This window comes from Acomys minous (assembly GCF_964271855.1).
Source record: "Acomys minous genome assembly, chromosome: 18".
Classification (NCBI taxonomy): Eukaryota; Metazoa; Chordata; class Mammalia; order Rodentia; family Muridae; genus Acomys; species Acomys minous.
In genome coordinates, this window is record NC_140501.1 from 44,186,216 (window position 1) to 44,208,857 (window position 22,642).

Sequence of the window (22,642 nt, forward strand, 5' to 3'; positions counted from 1 at the left end):
GACCTGAGTCCAATCCCTGATGAAGGACAGGACTGACTGCTGCAGGATGTACATACATAGACACATAGACACATAAACACCGACATACATAGATACACAGACAGACACATACACACGTAGTCACATGTCTAAGTTAGGGTTGTTCTTGCTATGATGAAGCACTATGGCCAAAGTAACTTGGGGAGGAGAAGATTAAATTGACTTACACTTCCATGTTCATTATCAAAGGAAGTTAGGACTCTAGCAGGGCAGGAACCTGGAGGCCGGAGCTAATACAGAAGCTGTGGAGGAGTGCTGCTTACTAGCTTGCTCCCCTTGGCTTGCTCAGCCTGCTTATAGATCCTCGGACACCAGCCCAGGGACGACACCACCCGTAATGTCTGAGTCCTTCCCTGTCAGTCACTAATTAAGAAAATGCCCTACAGGCCTGCCTAGAACTTGATCTTATGGAAGCGTTTTCTCAACTGAGGCTTCCTCCTTTCAGATAACTTTTGCTTGTGTCAAGTTGACAAAAAACTAACCAGCATTGGGCTGGAGAGATGGCTCAGAGGTTAAGAGCACTGGCTGCTCTTCCAGAGGTCCTGAGTTCAATTCTCAGCAGCTTATGGTGGCTCACAGCCATTTGTAATGAGGCCTGGTGTCCTCTTTTGTCATGCAGGTGTATGTGCAGACACAAAACTGTATACATAATAAATAAATCTTAAAAAAGAAACCAAAACTATCCAGCACACACACTAAACAAATATATAAAGAAACCAAGTTCAGATTTTAATAGACTTGAAGGTTTTATACAGGGAACAGTATTTCTATTTTAAGGGAAGATATCAGAGAATGAAAGACATACATCTGGTTAGGGGAGATTCCTATTTAATTTATTATAACTGGACTATAGTATGTTATTAGAGTGTGAAGGAAAAGTGACAAGGCGTGTTGCATAACAGGCTGATACATGAAAAATAGCAAACAAATGACTTGTCTGAAATAGCAGAATCCTTTGGTCAGATTACTATTTTGTTTTTTGTTTTGTTTTGTTTTGTTTTTTCCGAGACAGAGTTTCTCTGTGTAGCCTTGGCTGTCCTGGACTCACTTTGTAGACGAGGCTGGCCTCGAACTCACAGCAATCCGCCAGCCTCTGCCACCCGAGTGCTGGGATTAAAGGCGTGCGCCACCACACCCGGCTCAGATTACCATTTAATAGGTTACAGGTGCAGTTAAAAGAAATGGATTACAGTGAAGAGAAGTCTTGAAGTAGGGAGGAGGGCCCATAACGAGCAAGGTTTGCAGCCATTCAGGAGAGACTTAGGAGCTGGACAAGGCTCTGGTAGCACATTGAATGTCCAAGGCAAGGTTGCACCTTACGTGGTCAGTGTATTTATCCTGATTAAATTACAAGTGGGGAGGAATGGCCCAACCCAGTGTTTGGCTATACCAGTTGAGGTAGTTAATTGGAGCTTATACATATATGTTCTTTTTGTCACTACAAGGAACATTGCACTTTTGTTGACAGGACTTCATGCTCTTCCTTGAAAATCAGCTGTTAAAGGAGAAGACAGTTGGTTTTGTATAGAAGACTGAGGAATAGGTGATGAGGAGATTTGGATTGGGCCTGATTGGTTTCTTTGTCTATTAGCTAAAAGCCAATATTTAATATTTAATTCGGAAAGAAATGGCACTTAGCGTGGTGGGTGACTATAGAATGATGCCCTAATGATTAGTGGCTTTACCACGTTCTTTTGGTATTTTAGCAGAGCATCAAGAACATAAAGTGTATCTCTCTGATTCAGGCTGTTGAAGTGCCCAGGAAGTTGTGCCTACGAAGGAGTTACTTGGGGGCTGGAGAGAATGCCCAATGGTTAGAGCACTGGCTGCTGTTCCAGAGGGCCCAGGGCCAATTCCCAGCCCTACATGGTGGCTACCCAAGAGTCTGTGACTCCAGTCCCAGGGGATCTAATGCCTTCTTCTGGTCCCTTCAGGCACATGGTGCGCGCACACGCACACACACACACACACACACACACACACACACACACACAGGCAAAAGTCCATACACATAAAAATAAATAAAATTTTTGAAAACAACAACAACAACAACAACAAAAAAACTAGGTAACTCATTACACCAGTTTGCTTTATGGACTCTTGGAGAAGTGACCTTTCCTGCCTGAGCTCTGAGTAGCAGGACACTGTCCTACTTGACACCAGACTACAAATTGGTTTAGTGGCTGTGACTCTAGTAGCAAATGCTGAACACAGCAGGTGGTTTTTGAGTGTATCTACCCTCGGGATAGTAGGCAACCACTTTGTATGATGTTATATTCATTTATTGAATATTTTTGTTGCTGCTGCTGTTTGAGATAGGATGATGTTACATATGTAGTTCCTGCTGGCTTCAAAGCCATCACTGAGCTCTGGCCGGCCAGGAAGTCCCGGATGCTTTTGTTTCACGTTCCCAAGTACCGGGAGTGTGGGCATATGCCCCCATAACCAGCTTTAGGTAATGCTTTAAGTGCTGCTTGCAATAATTTATTGAGTGTTTACTAGTACCAGGTGGTATATAAACCTTTCTGTATCTTTTTTTTCCCTGTGTTATATCATTGAAAAGTGTTTAATGATAGAGAAATATTTATGGAATGTTATTAAAAAACAGATTATAGAGCTGACTATATAATATAATTCCAGCTTTGATTAAAAAGAAAATATGGGGCTGGAGAGATAGTTCATTGGTTAAGAACACTGGATGTTTTTCTGGAGGACCCAGGTTTGATTCCCACCACACACATGGCACTCACAACTGTCTGCAGTTCCAGGCTTGGGACCCAATGGCCTTTTCTGACCTCCATGGGGACCAGGACTCAGGGGCACAGACACAGGTTCAGGCAAAGCACCCAAATATATAAAGAAAAAGAAAGAAAGAAAATGTGCTAATCGGGTATATATATATATATACCTGAAAAGTATATATATACTATGGTATTAAGCATGATTGCTTCCTATATTATTTTTATGATTTTTAACTTTTTCACATTGTTACTTAAGTGAGGGATACCAGTATAACCAGCAAGCAATGGAAAGCACAGGTAAGACAGGTGGACTTATAGTGTGTCTTTCTTCACTCCACAGGCTCTTATTGAACAAATAGAGCTGCGGTCTGAAAAGATACCTGAGTGAGTACTTAGCAGCTCTTGCCGTTTTGCCGTGGCCTGCCAGTCTGGTTCTGCCCTCCCTGTTCTGGGCCACACAGTGTGCTGAGAGAGCAGAGCCTCAGGCCTGACTTAGCAAGCCTCTCCTGCTGACAGGGGCAGAGTTCCCTTCTTCCTCACTCAGGCAGATGTGATGTGAGGTCTCTGTTGAAGAGAATCCTTCCTTAAAGACCAGCCTTTTGTGTCAGTGCACTGTGCTTTCTGTTCTGTGTCTCTATTCCTGAGTGTTTAGTGTGGGCAAATGAGAGGCGAGCGACCATTATGGCTTTAGAAGCCTGCAATTAAGATCAGATGTAATTTGTGTATTTGCAATAAAAGGGTATAGTACAGTCTTACTGTTTTTTCCCCCTAGTTAAAAATACTGTGTATTCACTGTCCATAGTGATGGGCTCAGAAAGACATTTTAATTTAAGCATTTCTTGACCTTATTCATTCCCCCTCCCCACACACACTTCCTCTTTGTCTGTTCCTTGTAGTCCTCTCCTTCCCCCAGCTGGCCCCCTCTACTTTGGTGTGTGTGTGTGTGTGTGTGTGTGTGTGTGTGTGTGTGTGTGTGTAAATCAAGCCTCCACAGGAGAGGAATCATACCATACTTCTCTGTTCTTCATCTGCCTCTGTCAGATACCAGCACCTGCTCAATGATATCCACCAGTGTTACCTCGATCAGCGCGAGCTCCTTCTGGGCCCCAGTATTGCCTGTACTGTCACGGAGCTGACCAGCCAGAACAACAGAGACCATTGTGCCTTGGTAAGTGCCTGCTGGGCAAGTCCTGCTCTTTGGCATCTGATACTTGCTGACCCACCCTCTGCTTAGCAGTGCTCTTTCCTTAAGTTCTGTGTCTCTGAGGCTTTCTGAGAAGTCGCCTCTAACCTTATTTTTGTAGCACACAGCTTGTGGGGAAAAATAAGTCAGTCAGGACTCAGCAAGTTGCTGTCCTTCTGTTCCCCAAATCAACATTTATTTCCATACTGGAAATTAGTTCTTCAACTTTGTAAAATAACCTCACATCATCATCATCATTATTATTATAAATATGAAGATTTACAAGTATGTTTATTTCCTTGGAAGATGAAGTTTCAGAGTTAGTCGATTTATGTTGAAAATTAATATTTAGGTGTCTTTTGGTTTGTTTAAGATAGAGTTTCACCAAAAAAAAAAAAAAAAAAAAAAAAAGATAGACTCACTATACAACCTACCTAGATTGGCCTTGATGTTTGCTTATCCTGCCTCAGCCTTCTGATTGCTGGGATTGCATGTTTGTGCCACCTTACCTCAGCTTGGTCTTTTGGTGCAGAAATAGCCTTTTGTTTAGTGTGATTTTAATTCATACTTTAGAAAAACACATAAAAGTTCTTTTTAAAAGTACCTCCTTTCAACTAGAAAATCATGTTTGTTATCAAGAGTTTAGAAAATAAAGTAGTAAGAAATTAAAAATTGGGTCCTATTTTGCAGTAATCCATTGAGAACCAGCCATTTTCTGTCTTCCAGAAAGTTGCATATGAACATACGTATGTAATCTCTCTACAAGCAAAGTATAGGCTTCATTTCCTAAGAGCTGGAGTGTGCGTCTTTGTAGGTGGGATGTGTTTGTTTATTGCAGGTTCGCAGTGGCTGTGCCTTTATGGTCCATGTATGCCAAGATGAGCACCAACTTTACAATGAATTTTTCACAAAGCCAACGTCAAAGTTAGAGTAAGTGATACATGGGATCTAGCTCTTGTGGGTAGGATTGAATTTGCTGTTGCCTGTAGTGGACTGACAGATTGTAGAAGCAGTCTAAGTTCGCTGCTGTGTTTGAGCTCTGCTGTGCATGTTGTTGATTGGGATTCTTTCTCAAGTCTGTAGTGGAAAGGCAAGCATGCCTTCATATCTTTTGTAGTAAAAGTTGGGAGACATTCTGGGATGATAACAAGCAGTCTGAGTCTGAGCTCAGTCCTGGGGTCTGGATGCCCGCACTGCACCAGCGTGATGGGCCTTCCAGTTTAGAAGGGCCGGGCATCGAACTGTGAGCAGCACTTACATTACAGATGTTGTTTGGTAATGTATGCTTTTCTGAGTGACTTTCCGGTCCTCTGTTAGTCACTTGATTCCCTCATGTTGGCGAATTTAGACTCAGAAAGATCCCAAGATTATGACTCATATTGAGGAAGAGAAAAATGTCTTTCCTCATTTTGGTTGGGGTGGTTCCTCCGTGAAGTCCTGTGTATAGCAGGCTACTGTTGACAATCTGAACAACAGATGCCTAGCCTTTTCTCTTCAAATGTTTAAAACTCCTCCAAGTACTTGGTATGGGCCCAAGGTACTTGATTTTTTTTTTTTTTTTTTTTTTTTTTTTTTTTGAGACAGCTTTTCTCTGTGTAGCCCTGGCTATCCTGGGACTCACTATATAGATCAGGTTGGCCTTGAATGCGCGAGATCCACCTGCTTCTGCCTCTCAAATGCTGGAATTAAAGGTGTGTGCCACCACGCCTGACTAGTGGTTTGGTTTTTCTTTTTAAAGTTTGAACCTGTAGTGTGTGTGTGTGTGTGTGTGTGTGTGTGTGTGTGTGTGTGTGTGTATAACTTATCTGCAGTGATGTAGAATACAAAAGGGAATAATGTTTACTGGAATAATTTGTATTTTGAAAGAACTTCTGTTAAACTATGTGTTACAATCAGTTGACTTGTGGTTGGGAGCAGCTAATTTGAATTAGCTGTTATAGATTAAGTAGATTCTGAGCTTTTAAAGCAAAAGTAGTTTACAGATTCATTCTCTCTCTTCACTCTATAGTGTACCCAGCTATCATTTTCCATATTTTTTCTTTTAACTGGCTAGAAGAAATAATGCTGAACTTTAAACACATTGGGAAAATCCTGAAATTTTTACTGTTAACAACTTTATTTTGTCCTTCCTTTTAGTGAGCTTTTGGAGAAGTTGTGCGTGTCATTGTATGATGTGTTCCGGCCATTGATCATCCATGTCATTCACTTAGAGACTTTATCAGAGCTTTGTGGGATTCTTAAAAACGAAGTTCTTGAAGACCACGTACAGAACAATGGTAATACACAGGAGGAATTGCTTTAAGGGACTTCTTACTTAATCAATGGCTCAGTGAGTGTGAGGAAAAAAATATGACTTTTTCCTCCACAGCTCAGTTCATACTTAACCTTTAAAAAAGATTTCTGCCTGCATGTCAGCCTAAGTTAGCAGGCCAGAAGAGGGCACCAGATCACATTATAAATGGTTGTGAGCCACACTGTAGTTGCTGGGAATTGAACTCAGGACCTTTGGAAGAACAGACAGTGCTCTTAACTTCTGAGCCATCTCTCCAGCCCCTATAAGTACTTAATTTTTTTTTTGTTTGTTTTTTGGTTTTTTGAGATAGGCTTTCTCTGGGTAACAGTCCTGGCTGTCCTGGAACTTGTTTTGTAGATCAGGCTGGTTTTGAACTCATCGAAATCTGCCTGCCTTTGCCTCACAAGTGCTGAGATTAAAGGTGTGCACCACCACCACACAGTGTTTTTTTAAGTTTTAAAATTTTAAAGTAGAAGGCTAATGTTTTGGAGCTTGAGTTGATAGCTCTCTCCTTTTCAAATCAAGGTGCATCTTCACCTGGAACCATTTAATGCTACAAATGAACAGATAAGAATTTTAAAATCTGGTAAAGTCAGCAATAAAATACTACTTTTCATTTTGGCATTTGGGGTCCAGAGAAAACTGGTCTTTGGCTTTTGTTAGGAATCTAGCCCACTGGATCAGCCCACTTGATGCTTCTGATTATCTAGCATGCTCAGGCAGTGATGCTCCGTCATCTTCAAACTGCAGCGAAGCAGCGTGTCTCTCAGTAGCACTTAACATCTCTTTGATTGGACTGCAGTAAGGAACTCGATTTTGATACCTTAAAAAAAAATCCCTTTGAACTAGTCTCTTTGCTGGTGGGACTGATTCCACCAGTGGGTGCCATGCTGCTCTTAGTTGCTCTTTCTGCATTTAGTTCATTCTGCGGTGTGATCTCTCACACTCAGCCCTTCTGAAGGTAGGTTGATGTAAAAGTGCTGTGAGTGTTTCCATACTAGTCCCTGGCTGTTGAAAGACAGTGCTGATTCACCTTTTAACATCAGTGGCATTGTACAAAGGTTAAAATACTATATAAAGTCAAGACTCACTTTTTTCTTTGTAAACACGTGGGATCAGCTTATTTGTAAAATGTGGAGTGACAGCAAGCTGCCTTACCTATCTTTTACTGTTGGTTTGAAGCTTTATGAATTAACATAGTACAGTGCAGTCCTCTTTCCCTGCCCCTCCTCCCCCCCAAAAAAGACAGAATTTCTCTGTGTAGCCCCTGGCTGTCCTGGGCTCCTTTTGTCCTTGAACTCACAGAGATCTGCCTGCCTCTGCCTCTGCCTCTGCCTCCCTGAGTGCTGAGATTACAGGTGTGCACCACTGCGCCCGGCTAGTACACTGCACTCTTAAAACCCAGATTCGTTATGAATGTAAATAATAGACATACATTTTCAGAGTGCTGGGGAGGAGATGGAGGGCCAATTTATTTCCCCATGTGAAACCTGAGGAAATTGAAAGCTCTCTCTCTATTAAAGTTTTCTAAGACCATTAAGTCGTACTGGAGTAGAGTCAGCCATAGTCTTTGAAACATTGTTTGAATGATGGCTTTTTGTTTCCTTTAAAGCTGAACAGCTAGGGGCATTTGCAGCTGGAGTAAAGCAGATGTTGGAAGATGTACAAGAGAGGCTTGTGTACCGAACCCACATCTACATTCAGACGGACATCACAGGCTATAAACCAGCGCCTGGGGATCTGGCCTATCCTGATAAGCTAGTCATGATGGAGGTGAGGGCTCTTCACCGGAACTCATCTGCTCCCTGCTCCCACACGGCTTGTAAATGTTTCATACTAGTTAAGATAGAATATTGCTCTTTAAACTATCACTCAGAATATAAGATCAAAATGTACTTGCCATAAAAGTCAAAGGAAATGAAACTAAAGAATTGAACACAAATTGTCAACTTGTGCTTGTTTGCTAAGCATTCTATGCAGCTTTTTCCCTTTTGGCAGGGCATAGGCATTCTCACACTTTGTTTTGTTTGTTTGGTTTTGGTTTTTTTGAGACAGGGTTTCTCTGTATATTCTTGGCTGTCCTAGACTCACTTTGTAGACCAGGCTGGCCTGGAACTCACAGTGATCCATCTACCTCTGCCTCCTGAGTGCTGGGATTAAAGGCATGTGCCCCCACGCCCAGCTTCATTCTCACATTTTAAATTGAGTTAGTGCCTTCTGCAGTTTCTTACATTTCTTCGTGAGTGGTATATAAGAGGCAGAACTATTAAGCCCATTAGTTTTTTTATGAATATAGCAGTCACCATAGTTAATTTTGGTGGCATGGCCCTTTGTCATACTTCTAAAATTCTATTTTACCAACTTTGGATTTATGGATTGAAGGCTCCAGTTGTCACAATAATCTTCTCACTGTTCTTGTGCCTTCATCTTCTGTGGCCTTTGGATAGAGTTCAAAGATTGCCTAGGATATTAATGCTATGACCCGGTTATTAGGATCTAGTTTTAGATTAAAAGCTAGTTAGAGTAAGCTTTTTAAGTAAAAACTTACAAATAAAAGCAAGAACACCCGGGGGTGGTGGCGCATGCCTTTAATCACAGGACTCGGGAGGCAGAGGCAGGCAGATCACTGTGAGTTTGAGGCCAGCCTGGTCTACAGAGTGAGTTCAGGACAGCCAAGCTAACATGAAGAAACTGTCTCGAAAAACCAAAAAAACCAACCAACCAACCAACCAACCAAAAAAAAAAAACCCAAAACCAAAAACAAAAAACAAAAAACCCAGAAAAAAAAAAAAGCAAGAATATAGCTAATAGTGCAATGAACTCTCTATGAGCCCAGCTCAGTGTCTTGTTCATGCTTACCCCTCGCTCCCATCAGTTGTTGTAGGGTGAATTTGTTTCAGGCGTTGTCTCAATCTATAAATGATTTGGTAGATAACTCTGAAAGGTAAGGGTAGTTTTGGTTTTACCCAATCATAATAGAACTTCTCACCTAAAATTCAGGATTCAGATACCAGGTGTTTGAGAGTCAGCAGTTGTTAATACTTTTGTCACATTACCTTATATTTTGTCAGTATGTTTTGTTGCTTAATCATTTGAAAGTAGTTTGAATACTTAAAATTAAATGTTTTCATTTATGTGTATATGTATCTACATATGTGTGGAGGCCAGCAGAGGGCCTGGGGTTCCCTGGAGCTGGAGTCACAGGTGGCTGTGAGTTACCTCATGTGGGGGCTGGGAGCCAGAGGAGGCCTTTGTTAGAGAAGCTTATGCTTTGCTTCTGACTCACTGCTCCACACAAGCCTAAGAGATCTTGATACTAAGTCGTGAGCACATTAGTTTTGTTTGGTTTTTGTTTTTTAAATGAATAAAGACTTTGCCCATAGCTGGACACATAATAAGTAAAAATAAAAAAATGAAGTTAAGACTGTTTCTCCACTTTGTTTTGCGTTTCATTTTTATGACCGACTGGAAGAGACCAGGGTTTGTCTCATTGTTCCTCCTCCTCTCATTGGGTGAGAATACTGAATAGCTGATGTTTGCTTCTTCATTGTGTCAAAGGGATGTAATGTGAGGTTTTACCATTAAGGGTTGAGGTGGTGATCATGAAGGTGTATTTTCACTTTTGGATGATACTTTTTTTAAAAAATAGGAGTTCCAAGGTTGCAAGGCACTAAGAAAAACTACACTTGGCATGTTCTTTTTTGTTTCTCTATGTAGCAAATTGCACAGAGTTTAAAAGATGAGCAAAAGAAGGCACCCTCAGAAGCTTCCTTTTCAGATGTTCGGTTAGAAGAAGGAGAGTCCAACAGTTTAAGAAAATCTGGTATGTTACGCTGTCTTAACTTTTGACATTCATTCATTCAGTTAATAATTAACCTTATTGCCTACTGTGTCTGTCATAAAAACCAGCTTGTGCTCTCATGCTTTCTGGAGGCAGATTGATAGATCCCAAATGTAATTCCATTGAGTGAAATGTTAATGGGATGTGCTGGGTGCTCCTAGACCATGAAGAGCTTTGGGGCATAGATGGTGGGAAGAGCATCTGAAGAAGAGGAGGTCAGTGTGAGCTATGGTGTCTGGAAGCTGGGGTATGTTTTCATAGGGAGTAGGAGAGAGTCAGGCAAAGTTGGGTGGCGCCACTCATGGACAGGTGGTCCTGAGTTGTATAAGAAAACAGGAAACCATAGAGGGCAAGCCAGGAAGCAGCATCCCTCCAGGGCCTCTGCTTCACTTCCTGCTCCCAGGTTCCTGCCCTGAGCTCTTGCCCTGGCTTCCTTTCAGTGATGGACTACGACCCAGTAGTTATAAGACCACAGAAGCCCGTTGTTCCCTAAGTTGGTTTTGGTCAGTGCCTTTATCATAACAACAGAGAAGCCAACCAACAGGGAAGGGATCTAGAGCTGTGCCCTCCAAGTGTTCAGCCACCCTCCACTGAGCATACGGAATGTGGATAGTGTTTTCAAGGATGGCAAGTGTATATCCTATGCCCTAGACAAGTTAACTGCATACCAGAACCAAAGATGGAGCATGAACTAAAAAATGGAAATTACTATGGTAGGAATTTTTACATTAGATATATTTTAAATTGATATTTGAGATTTATTAGATTCAATAAAACATTAACATTCCATTTGTCTTTACTTTTTATGGTGGCATTTTAATATAGCATCTTTCTTTTCTTTTCTTTCTTTCTTTATTTTTTTGGAGACAGTGTTTCTGTATAACCTTGGCTATCCTGGACTCACTTTGTAGACCAGGCTGGCCTTGAACTCAGAGAGATCCGCCTGCCTCTGCCTCCCAAGTGCTGGGATTATAGGTGTGCACCACTGCACCCGGCTTTTTTTTTTTTTTTAAGATTTATTTATTATGTATACAGTGTTCTGCCTGCATGTACACGCCAGAAGAGGGCACCGGGTCTTATTACAGATGGTTGTGAGCCACCATGTGGTTGCTGGGAATTGAGCTCAGGACTTTTGGAAGAGCAGCCAGTGCTCTTAACCTCTAAGCTATCTCTCCAGCCTAATATACCACATTTCTGACTTATTATAATTCTATTGGAAAGGACTGTTCCTGAACTGTAGTAGGAGAGCTGGTGCTTAGAGTCTGTAGATCACCCCAGGGCAGAGGCTAACCATTGTATGGCAGCATGGGGTCGGGGATGCGTTGACAGTGCTAGTGTTACGGAGCTAATGGGGGCAGAGGCGTGAACTGAGCTGACTGAGGAAGAGCAGACAGGTGTGATTGAAGGTATGTGCCACCACACTAGGCAGCCAGACACTTTATTAGTGTCCTTGCTTGACACTCTTGAGTTGTATTGCATCTTTCCAGAATGAGGACATCTCTTATGTAACCACAAGATTCTACTCTGCTAAAAATGTTGTAAAGTTTCTCAAGGTGTCCATGAGTAGTTCATATGTGAGTATCACCACTTGTCCCAGAGATGTGTCCGAGCTCCACCTTTGTGGATGCTTTAAATTTGATTTTGGATACTGAAGTGCTGTGATTCTCTTGCAAAGGTGTCCTTCTGTTCAGGAAATCCCCATTGGCCAAAACCTGCTTTTTCTGACCTGTCCAGTGGTGGGAACAGCTCTTATCATCTGGGAGCTAATATACCAACCAGACCTGTTAAGTGATACAGCTGAGAACCAAGGGCAAGGTGCCAGGCAAGCTAGCTCTGATCCATGTTCCTGTTTAAAATTGCCCCAGTTTACCAGGCCTGGTGCAGGCCTGTAATCTAGCTACTTGGGAGCTGAGTCAGGAGGATCACAAGTTGAAGACCTGCCGAGCCTAAGGTGAGTTTAGGGCAGTGTGAACAACTTAGCAAGATCCTGTTTCAGAAGTTTAAAAAGGAGGGGCTGGATGAGACTGCTGTGCAGTGAGAGAGTGCTTGCCCAGCGTGCGTGAGACTGCTGTGCAGTGAGAGAGTGCCCAGCGTGCGTGAGACCGCTGTGCAGTGAGAGAGTGCCCAGCGTGCGTGAGACTGCTGTGCAGTGAGAGAGTGCCTGCCCAGCGTGCGTGAGGCTGCTGTGCAGTGAGAGAGTGCCTGCCCAGCGTGGGTGAGGCTGCTGTGCAGTGAGAGAGTGCCCAGTGTGGGTGAGGCTGCTGTGCAGTGAGAGAGTGCCCAGCGTGCGTGAGGCTGCTGTGCAGTGAGAGAGTGCCCAGCGTGCGTGAGGCTGCTGTGCAGTGAGAGAGTGCCTGCCCAGCGTGCGTGAGACTGCTGTGCAGTGAGAGAGTGCCCAGCGTGCGTGAGACTGCTGTGCAGTGAGAGAGTGCCCAGCGTGCGTGAGACTGCTGTGCAGTGAGAGAGTGCTTGCCCAGCGTGCATGAGGCCTTGGGTCTGGTCCCCTGTACTGGGAAGAGAAATGTTTTCTTGTCACTCTTCTACCTTCACTGGTGCCCATTGAATATTGATCCGCCTTCTAGAATCTGGTTGTGTTCCATAAGTATGCTGATGACTTATTCCACAAAGATTATTGATCATGGCTTGTGAAAAATAACTAGGATTGAGAGGTATGGAGCATAAACATATGTGTGTATGGCTGCAATGTGTATGTCCATGTGTCCTCCAGATTTTCTCAGTCTTAATCCTTGCTTGTCACTAGTTTAGACTTTATTAAACACTAAGTGGGGGAGTTTGATGTCTTCTAGCCACTGATAGCCAATGAGAATAAGCAGTTTATAGCTGCCACGTAAACTACTGTGTGACAGAGCCCGCAGGACTGGAATATATGCTCTTTTCCATTTGTGTTTTAGGTTCAACAGACTCCCTCAATCCTAGACCGCAGACCACAATTTCTCCAGCAGATCTTCACGGGATGTGGTATCCCACAGTGCGAAGGACGCTCGTCTGTCTCTCCAAATTATACAGATGCATAGATGTATGTGTGTGAATCTTTGTTTTGTTTTTTGTTTTTTGTTTTTCCCAACAAGGTTTCACTGTGTAACCTTGGCTGTTCTGGACTCACTCTGTACACCAGGCTGGCCTCGAACTCACAGGGGTCCGCCTGCCTCTGCCTGCCGAGTGCTGGGATTAAAGGCGTGCGCCACCACGCCCAGCATGTGTGTGAATTCTTATGTCCTTACTGTGACTTGCTTATTTTAGGATTGGCTTGGACTATTTATTTTTAAGTTCTACTTTAAGAGCTTGATGCAGTATTCTGTTGATATCTTAGAGTTGTGATTTTTAGAGATGGTGGTAACTTGAAGGCTTTATCTAATTTAGGGCCTAAGGAACTGTGGTTAAGTTTTTAATATGTTTGTATTTGTATTTTTCTGAGGACCAAGACTATAGTTTTTAATCAAATTTTAAAGGAGTCTATGATCACAAATAAGTTTAAAACTACTGATGAATTTGTCTGTTTTTGCTTTTACGTGAAGAGGAGAGATGCAGGAATGTGGAACGATACCTTGGGATGGCACATTGGCATAATATTTAGTATTAAATGTAGCCACTATAATTTGTGTTTTGTTCTTGAGACAGGGTCTTGCTAAGTAAGTAGCTAGCTCTAGTTGACCTTGAACCTACAGATCTCTGCTTCAGCCTCCCTGTTCTGAGATTTCAGCTGGGCATCACCAGACCCAATGCCTGTAAATCTGGTTTTGCATTTAACTTTCAGCCAGCATCCTTAACAAGGTGTGAGATTGCTTGTGTTCAGAGCCAACTAAGTTTGGTTACTTGCTGAATTTAGCAGAATTTTTTAAAAGCACCTTTTTAGGCCATGCATTGATTTTGGGAAACAGTTATTTTAAGCATGCTGACTTAATGATAATTGTTATTCCTTGCAATGGCACATTTAGCTACGTATTTGCTGTCAGTGGTTTATGTTTAAAGCAAAATAGTTACATAAATTTGGTGGTTTCAACTCTCTTTCCTTTTTTGGGGGAGTGGAGGTTGGAGTTTTCAAGACACACACACACACACGCACACGCACGCACGCACGCACGCACGCACGCACGCGCGCGCTTGCTTCATTAAGACCAAGTATGGTCTCACACTTGTCTCATGGCATCAGCCGGCCACATTACTCTGACTTAAACTGTGGTTCATGGTTCTTCCAGTGTGGGCTAGGAGGCCATTTGGCATCCTTGCTTCTTTAGGTTCCCAGTAGGGAATAATGCATGAGACCAGGGTTCAGAAACTTCCTGTTTCAGAGCCAAGATCCCAAGAGAAATGTGCAAGAGTCGTGTTACCCCAGACCTCAGTGCGTAAAGCGTTTGGACATGCTGAGAGGTTGTCAGCCAAGGCATAGCTGGACCTAGGAGGTTACTCGGCTTTGCCTGGTGCTTCAGGCTTACCTGGTCTTTTTTCACCTACCTCATATCTTTTGTTGTCGGTTTTTGCAGCTGACTCACTCTATAGCCAATACTGCCCTAGAACTATGTAGCCCAGACTGACTGTGAACTCTCAGCAATCCCATCCCAGCCTTCTGGGTGCTAGGATTATAAGTAGGAGCCACTGCGCCTGGCTCTGAGGTATATAATCTTTTATTTTCTTTTGTAGTCCAGGCTGGCCTCCTTCTTGATAATGTCACTGATGCTGTCCTGCACTGGGGTTATAGGCAGGTGCCACCAAGCCTGCCTCCTCCACTGAATTATACTTTATACTTTAAAAATATATTGCATGTGTACATGTGTTTTGTCTGCATGTATATCTGGGCATCATGTTTGTGCTTGGTACGAGAGGAGGCCAGAGGAAGGCATCACAGATAAACCTGGAGTCATAGGTGGTTGTGGGCCACTGTGTTGGTGCCTGGAATCCAACCTGGGTCCTCTAAGAGCAGCCAGTGCTCTTACCACTAAGCCGTCACTTATAAGGATTTAACCAAATTCCTCAGAATGCTCTGTGTTTACACATAGTCTTCTACTGTGTTTTGTTTTTTAATTTTCAACTTTGCCCTGTTGATTGTTTCCATTTTCCTCCTGTTTAAAAGAAGATTGCAATGAGGAGCCATGCATATGACTCTTAACACATCATCTGTAGTCACCTGGGGTACATTTTTAGAAGGCACACTGAGGTGTGTTTGGCAGCCCACTCACTAGCTGGGTATGGTGGTGCACATCCTTATGCGAGTCCAGTACTGGGGAGACTGAGGAAGGATGGTCTGCAGCTGGAGGCCAACATGTATGATATAGACAGTTCTAGCACACTCCATGAGATTGCTGGAATGGACATTTTGAAGTTAACCCTGCCTGCCTAGCTGACCCCTGTACCTACGTCCCAGTGACCAGCACTTTCCTGGCCATGAGTAAGTGCTACCGTGTTTAGTAAAGGGCATTTCCAGATATGAGTGCACGTTACAGAGCCATGTGCCAGTCCAGAAAGGTTGAATGGAAATTAAAAAAAAAATCTGAGGGAGAATGGCTCAAGTATGGAAGTAAACATTGTTCCTTTCTTTCATAGCTTCCTTAGTATTTTCCTTTTTTTTTTGGTCTGTGACTACAAGCTGATGTTTCTCTCTTCTTCCACCAGAGGGCAGTGTTCCAAGGATTATCACAGGAAGCATTGTCTGCCTGCATACAGTCCTTGCTAGGAGCATCAGAGGCAATCAGCAAAAACAAGGTTTGATGAAATGTTAGGTGAAATTTTATTACCTATAATAGTATTATGCAACATGTCATTTATTTAGAGTCACAGAAAGTTAAAGCCACTTAGCAGTAAGATTTGTTTGTTTAGTAGGAGAGAATTTTGAGATCCTTTGAAGGAAACTGGTATTTCATTGTAGTGCCCACTGAGGACTGACTGCACTAAGAGAGTCTGACTTTGCTGGTGTACCTGAAGTGGTGCTGAGGGTCTAGTGGCATAGGACAAGGATGTCGTGTTCTGCCTTAGTGGCTGAGGAAATGGTACTGCTGTTTCCCCACAATACCAAGAAAGTATGTTCAAGGAAAAAAGCAGTTCATCATCCCTACAGTGTTTTAAGTAGTTGAGCAGCCTTACCTGGAGGAATCAGTCAGTCAGCTGGAGGGCAGGCAGGCTTGTTCGGTGTGTGACTTACAATAGGGGCCATAATGCGTGGCTATGGTTTGGGATCAGCATGGGCTCAGGGACTTGACTAGCAGCTTTGACCTTTTCAGGAAGAAGAGCAGGGCCAGCAGTGCTGCCAACACAGCTCTCCCAGCGTGCCGCAGTCTGTAGAGTTGACGCGCTAAGGGTTAGTTGCAGCCAGAATTTCTCCATCATTTGTAGTGTTGACACCTATAAACTCCAGATTTACAAATTCAATTTAAAACTTCAAATAATTGAGAAAGGCCTTCTGATAAAAGAGTCTGGTGTCGTGTTACCAGAAACACTCTGCCTTTGTGACTGTTTGTCCTTTTGTGCATGGCAGTGAGAGGATTTCCACATAGGGATTAAAAGAGCTTGGAACAAACAAGTCCTGGATAGGCAGAGTTAGGTTTAAATAATGTTTGCAAGACTCAGTTCTCACATTTTTATGATTAGTGAAACGTAGAGCTCATGCTTAAGATCACAGGGCGTGAGGTGGGGGGAGAGATGGTTAAAACAGCTGCTGAGTTTAAAGCTGTGTAACAGTAAATGTTACTGAGCTGAGGTAAGATACAGACTGTGGCTTTATGTAGCAAGCATGCCAGGAAGCAAGTGGCTGACTGGGTGAGCTCTGCCTTATCCCCACACAGTTCTTCATTATCCATAGGCTTTGTACAGTGAGCGTGTTTCTCAGCTCCCTGGGAGGAAGGGCTGGCTTAATTGAAGAGGCAGTGCTGCACTGCAGCCCCTGTACCTCTCTCCTCTCTTTTAAGCCCCTGAGCCTTCTGACCCCATTATCTGTAGGCCACCATCCTTTATGTAATTCTGTTTCCTACATGTTCTAAGTGCTTATATGTCTGAGGAAACCCTCAGCTTGGTAAGCATTGTTAGCTTATTTGTGTTTGTGGCTAAGATTGTGTAATTTTTGCCTTTCAATTTAGGATTTTTTTTCTAGTTTTATAAGGTAAATTATCATTACATACATATTGACACCTAGTCTGTAGTAAATTAATGTGATATTATTTTCTTGAGTTTACAACAGCTTTAATAAAGTAAATGAAGTCTAAGTGACACAGTTTTGGTGTCAAGTTATCCTTTTCCAGCTAGAATAAGTCTTTAGGATGCGCAGCATTTCATATTTATCTGCTGCTGTGTCGCACAAGGCCAAGTGAGCTTCCCTTCCGTGCTGCCTTCTGATAGCGCTTGCGCTCCTTAGAAGGTGGTGGGAAGAGACTGGAGAGCGCCATGCTTTATGAATCCTTTCTTACTGCTAATGAAGTATAACCTTATGCTTTCCTAATTTAATATGCAAACTTCATTAGAAATGGTTTCAAAATAGAATCCTGCCTTGAGGAACAGCCTTGCTTTATTAATAAAAACTTACATCATGAGGACTGTAGTTGTTATGCTGGGACTGGGTCAGAGCTGTGAGCACGCCACTTCAGACACAGGGCTGTCACAGACGGGTCTGCGTAGGGACAGCCAGTGCACTGTTGGTGGCTGCTCATCCAGGGTGGGGATGCGGTCAACTTTAGAGATGGAGGCTCCCTTTGTACTTTGCATGTCTGATGTTCTGGACATCAAAACCACGTGGGCCAAGAAGGGGAAGATGTCGTTCTAAGAGAGTCTAGAGGGCTCCGAATAAGCAAATTTGGACCTATCCTTTGAGCTTGTTTGTGCTCTCGTGTGGCTCTTAGCTTGCAGTGTTACGTTTCTTTTCTTTTTAAACCTCTGTGCCAGGTTAAAAGTCTTGACCTCTCTTCCTAGCCCTTTGTGTGGTTTGCTTTCTTGTATTCCTTAAGTAGATCAAGTGGTCATGTTCAGAGTCCGAGCAAGACTTTTCCAGAGAACTTTGACGTGGGAAACCTAGAGAGAGTTCATTGTACTGCAGAGTATTGGCACCTGGAAGCTGTGCTTCTGCGTAGGCTTCGTGTTGAATGATAATGTGCTTTATGTGTTCCTATTTTGATTTAATCTGTGATAATACCCATTTGTTTTTTATTTTTGTGTGTGTGTTTTTTTTGTCTTATAATTTAGACTCAGATTGATGGACAACTTTTCTTAATTAAGCACCTTTTGATTCTTCGAGAACAAATTGCTCCATTTCACACTGAATTCACCATTAAGGAAATTTCCCTGGACCTCAAGAAAACTAGAGGTACTTTGTTGTCCTGGCTGGCACAGTTGGGTGTGTTTGACCTGTCCAGGTGTGTCAGCACAGGCTACAGGTTTATTTTATGTTCATCTGCAATTTCTTTTGCATGCTTTGCTTGCTAAATATGTTACTTATTCATACTAATCTGAGCTGTCAGTATCCTAATTACTTCTAATTTGTTGAATTTTATTAAAGGAGCTGTATTTGAACATTTCCATGTTTAATACAGTTTAAATCTCCTGGGCCCTTCCATGTGTTACCATAAGCAAGTATAAGATGAAAAGCATTATAATAAATACTTGTAAGATAAATAGCATGTGTCAGCAAGTGGGGCTTTACCTATATTATGGCTCTTATGTAAACTTGAACTGCGGGGAGGTTAATTTCCATGGCCATCTTCCTTCTGTGTGAAAGGAGCACAGTGACATTGGCATGGTACCTTCATTGGTTACCATGATCATTAAGAATGAAAATGGATAAAAGATATGTTACTGTGTTTAAGGTAACATCAAGTTGGAGATGCTTACTGTTAAGCAAGGTGGTGTAAAATATGTAGAATTTGGACTCATCTTGGAAAAGATGAGCTATTTGTCTTAGTTATTTGTTACTAAAATAACAGATTAGGAAGAAGGGAGGGACCTTCAAGACAGGGTTTCTCTGTGTAGCCCTGGCTGTCCTGGAGCTCACTGTGAACTAGGCTGGCTTCCAACTTACAGAGGTCCACTGGTCTCTGGGATTAAAGGTGTGCGCTACAAGTCTCAGCCAAAATTAACAGATTTTGAAGAGATCAAAATACATACAATCCAAACTCTTGATTTTAAATAGTTAAGGATATACTGTAAACATCATTTGTTTCTCTTACATTTTTGTGAGCTGTTTTTGTTTTTAATGATTTCCAGAGATTTAAGCTCTTACACTGAAAGCATTCAGTTGTATAATGAATTAACTTCTCTCTTAATCTTGAGGCAACTGAAGCAGTAGTGACTCTAATTATTTTCCGTATTCTATGATTCAGAAATGCCAAATACAGAATCCCAAAGGCAGTGGGCTATTAGCTCCTATGTCGCTGTGCTTATCGGAGAGGACTTGATTTAACTCAGCTGAATTCCATGGTCGTCTCCTGATGAGTCATATTAAAGCAACTGTTCCTGTATTTCTCCTAATGCTGATTTATGACCATCACAGTAAATACCTTTTGTTTTTGTAATGCTTGTAGGTATTTTTCATATTTTAAATAGGATCTAGGTTTTTTGGGCTTTGCTCTTAAGGAATACCCAAGGTTTTTAAAAGCATATCTTCACTAGGAGCTTGTGTCCCCAGCTACCTGGTTAGTTCCTTTCTTTTGCTGTGAGGTATAAGAACGGTGCTCTAACCACATGGAGCTTGTAGCTGCTGATGGCCTTTGTTTGGTGATAGGATGCACCTTCATCCCTTTCAATCTGTGTGTTGCTGCCGCTCGGCTGTGCTGAGTTTTGAGAGAATGAAATAGACTAAGATTTTGGCAGGATTTCTTCTCTACCATGTTATGAAGGTCATGCACCTGCCATGTGGCCCTGTTCACTGCAGACAGTCTCTTCTGAGTAGTGCATCTGATAGAGGCTCCTTCACATGGAGACCCAGTTCCAGGCCGTACTTACACTGTGGCTTGTGCTTGCAGGTCAGGGCTGGGAGCAGTGCATGCTTTGCTTTCCCCAGGCTGGCAAAGCAAAGCCATAGTCTTTTAAAAACTGTCACCGATAATGCTTTCTGTCTTCACTTTTAAGCCTCTAACCTCTGATGACTAATGGTATAGCTTATTGCATTTGAACATCAATGAGACCTCAATGCTTTCTGAGATTCTAGTTAGTCTGGAGGTTAAGGGGTAAATATGTCCTCTTGGTGTTTTCTTCTTGGCTGACACATCTGTTTATTCACTGTCATTCAAGTGGATAAATTTCTGTGCCAGCCAAGATGATAAAGAAGCTGGGTAAGTATGTACATTGTTAAAAAATTCTACTTAACATCTAAAAGCAAAGCGCTGAGATGCTGTGTATTACCTCATTTATCTTTTTAAAAAATAGATTGTCATAATTAATAGTAATTTCGTAACTATGACTTTTGTAAATGATTATGTGGGCATATCATCATCACTGTTGCTCATCTCACTTAGCCCTTCCTGGAGGGGACCTAGTGAGGATGAATGCTTCCTGGCTGGGCAGCAGTAGACAGCTAGTGTTACACAGGGCTTCTCTGTTGGACCTGTACCTGTTCACTGGATGAGTAATTTTGTTTCACAGATGCAGCATTTAAAATCCTGAACCCTATGACTGTTCCAAGATTTTTTCGGCTGAATAGTAACAATGCCTTGATAGAGTTCTTGTTGGAGGTGAGAAGGATTGTGTTTCATTGGTGGTGGGAGCTAAATGCTATTCTTTACGTGTCTGGTCATTGTAGGCACATGCAAACAGAAGGAAATTGTCGTGTCTTTTTCAGGGGACTCCTGAGATCAGAGAACATTACCTCGACTCTAAGAAGGACGTAGACCGGCACCTGAAGTCAGCCTGTGAGCAGTTCATCCAGCAGCAGACCAGGCTGTTTGGAGAGCAGCTGGAGGAGTTCATGGCAAAGGTGCAGACTGTCTACAGTCCTGCTTCCCTCCCCTAGCTTTTCTTGAGTCGTGAAAACAATGGAAGGAGAGGGAGTCTGGCTCTTACTGTGTCTTTCTAGGAAGTTCCCTTATCATAAAAGTTGGTTTACAGCTCCATTTGTAAGCCTGGGCCTGTAGTTTTGAAGACCAGACACTGCAGAGCTTGTTATGGCTGAGCCCTGATTGATGTGTCCTGTTAGCTGCATAGCAAGTCTTCTCTGTGCTGGCTGGGACTCTGCAGTTCCTGTTTGGGGTTTGTGTAGCAGTTACAGTTTCTTTTTATCTCTATTTTTCTGAGACAAGGTCTCAAGTATCAGGCTGGCCTTGGACTTCTGATGTAGTCAAGGATGACCTTGAATATCTGCCCCTCCTGCCAGTATCTTCTAAGAGCTCACTTGAGATTGCAGGCTTGTGCTACCACACCTATTATACAGCTCAGGGCCTTATGTGTGCTAGGGCAAGCACACTACTAACTAAATCTATAGTTCTGTTTGTAGATTAGAGTATGTGCCATTTGAATGTAAGCCTCATTAACAATATGTCCCTGGCTCGTTTCTGTGTTCAGGCTTATTTGAAATGTAAATATAGGTTGGCACAACAAAACATGTTTGTGCATAGAGGACATTTTCAGCATTCAGGAGATTTGTTTTTGAGTCTGACTGTAGCTGTGAGTCCAGTCCCTTGACAAGCTGCAGATCAGTTCCTTTCGCAGCAAAATGTCCCCTTCCTGAGCTGCAGGTTGACCTTTGCTGTGCACTCCTTTCCTGAGTCCCCCTGTTGCGATGCTTAATTTTCTTGAACTCTTACCAAAACCCTGGCAGCCAGAGTTAAGGGAATGGCTTTATTTCACAGATTGAGAAACAAAGTTTTGAATCACCAGTTGTATGTGGGATAAGCCTTTCTGTATCTTGTTCAACTGATTTTTGACATGATAGTCTTTTTTTCTGGGAAGAATTATATATACACACACATATATAGTATGTAATATATACACATATATAGTATATAATGTAAATACATAAATGAACTAGAATATATATCACATATATCCTTATAAAACTATATTATCATATATATATATTCATATTCTTCTGGTTCATTTTCTGGCTGTCTTAACTATTTTTCCTGTTGATAGGATAAAATACCCTCAAAAAACCAAATTAAGGGAGAAAGTTGAAGGTTACAGTCCATAATCACAGGGGAGCCATTGCACCAGGAACATGGAGGCAGCTGGTCACTCTGTTTGTGCGCTTACAAGCATCGAGTGAGGATGCTTCTGCTCAGCTCTCACTTTCTATGTTTATATGGCCTGGGATCCTAACCCAGACGGTCTTCCACCCATAGGGAGCTGGCCTGTCCACATCAGTTAGCCCAGTCACCCCTCACAGGTGCAGCCAGAGGCCAGCCTCTTGGGTGGTTCTAGATTTCATCAAATTGACAAGTAACAGTAACCATCGCATTGCCCCTGGAAAAACAACCTTTTCTCAAAAAATCTTGATGACACAAGAGAACACAATACTGTGGCAAATGTTCAGATAGATGTATATATGAAAACATTTGGTTCAGGTTATTTCTTTGAGGCTTGAAAACTGCAATACATTTTTCTAGTTCTAGAATACC

The 22,642-nt window shown here is 42.4% G+C and overlaps 1 protein-coding gene across 1 annotated transcript in view; it reads left to right on the top strand.

The window, feature by feature from the left end:
* COG3 (component of oligomeric golgi complex 3) overlaps positions 1-22,642 on the top strand; it is a 54,479-nt gene that overhangs the window by 19,367 nt on the left and 12,470 nt on the right. The window contains exons 9-19 of the mRNA XM_084768290.1: positions 3,121-3,164; positions 3,822-3,948; positions 4,802-4,893; positions 6,100-6,239; positions 7,869-8,029; positions 9,974-10,079; positions 13,010-13,134; positions 15,726-15,815; positions 18,279-18,399; positions 20,673-20,761; positions 20,869-21,003. Coding sequence (XP_084624416.1) covers positions 3,121-3,164; positions 3,822-3,948; positions 4,802-4,893; positions 6,100-6,239; positions 7,869-8,029; positions 9,974-10,079; positions 13,010-13,134; positions 15,726-15,815; positions 18,279-18,399; positions 20,673-20,761; positions 20,869-21,003 — 1,230 coding nt within the window. The remainder of the gene's footprint in view (positions 1-3,120; positions 3,165-3,821; positions 3,949-4,801; positions 4,894-6,099; positions 6,240-7,868; positions 8,030-9,973; positions 10,080-13,009; positions 13,135-15,725; positions 15,816-18,278; positions 18,400-20,672; positions 20,762-20,868; positions 21,004-22,642) is intronic.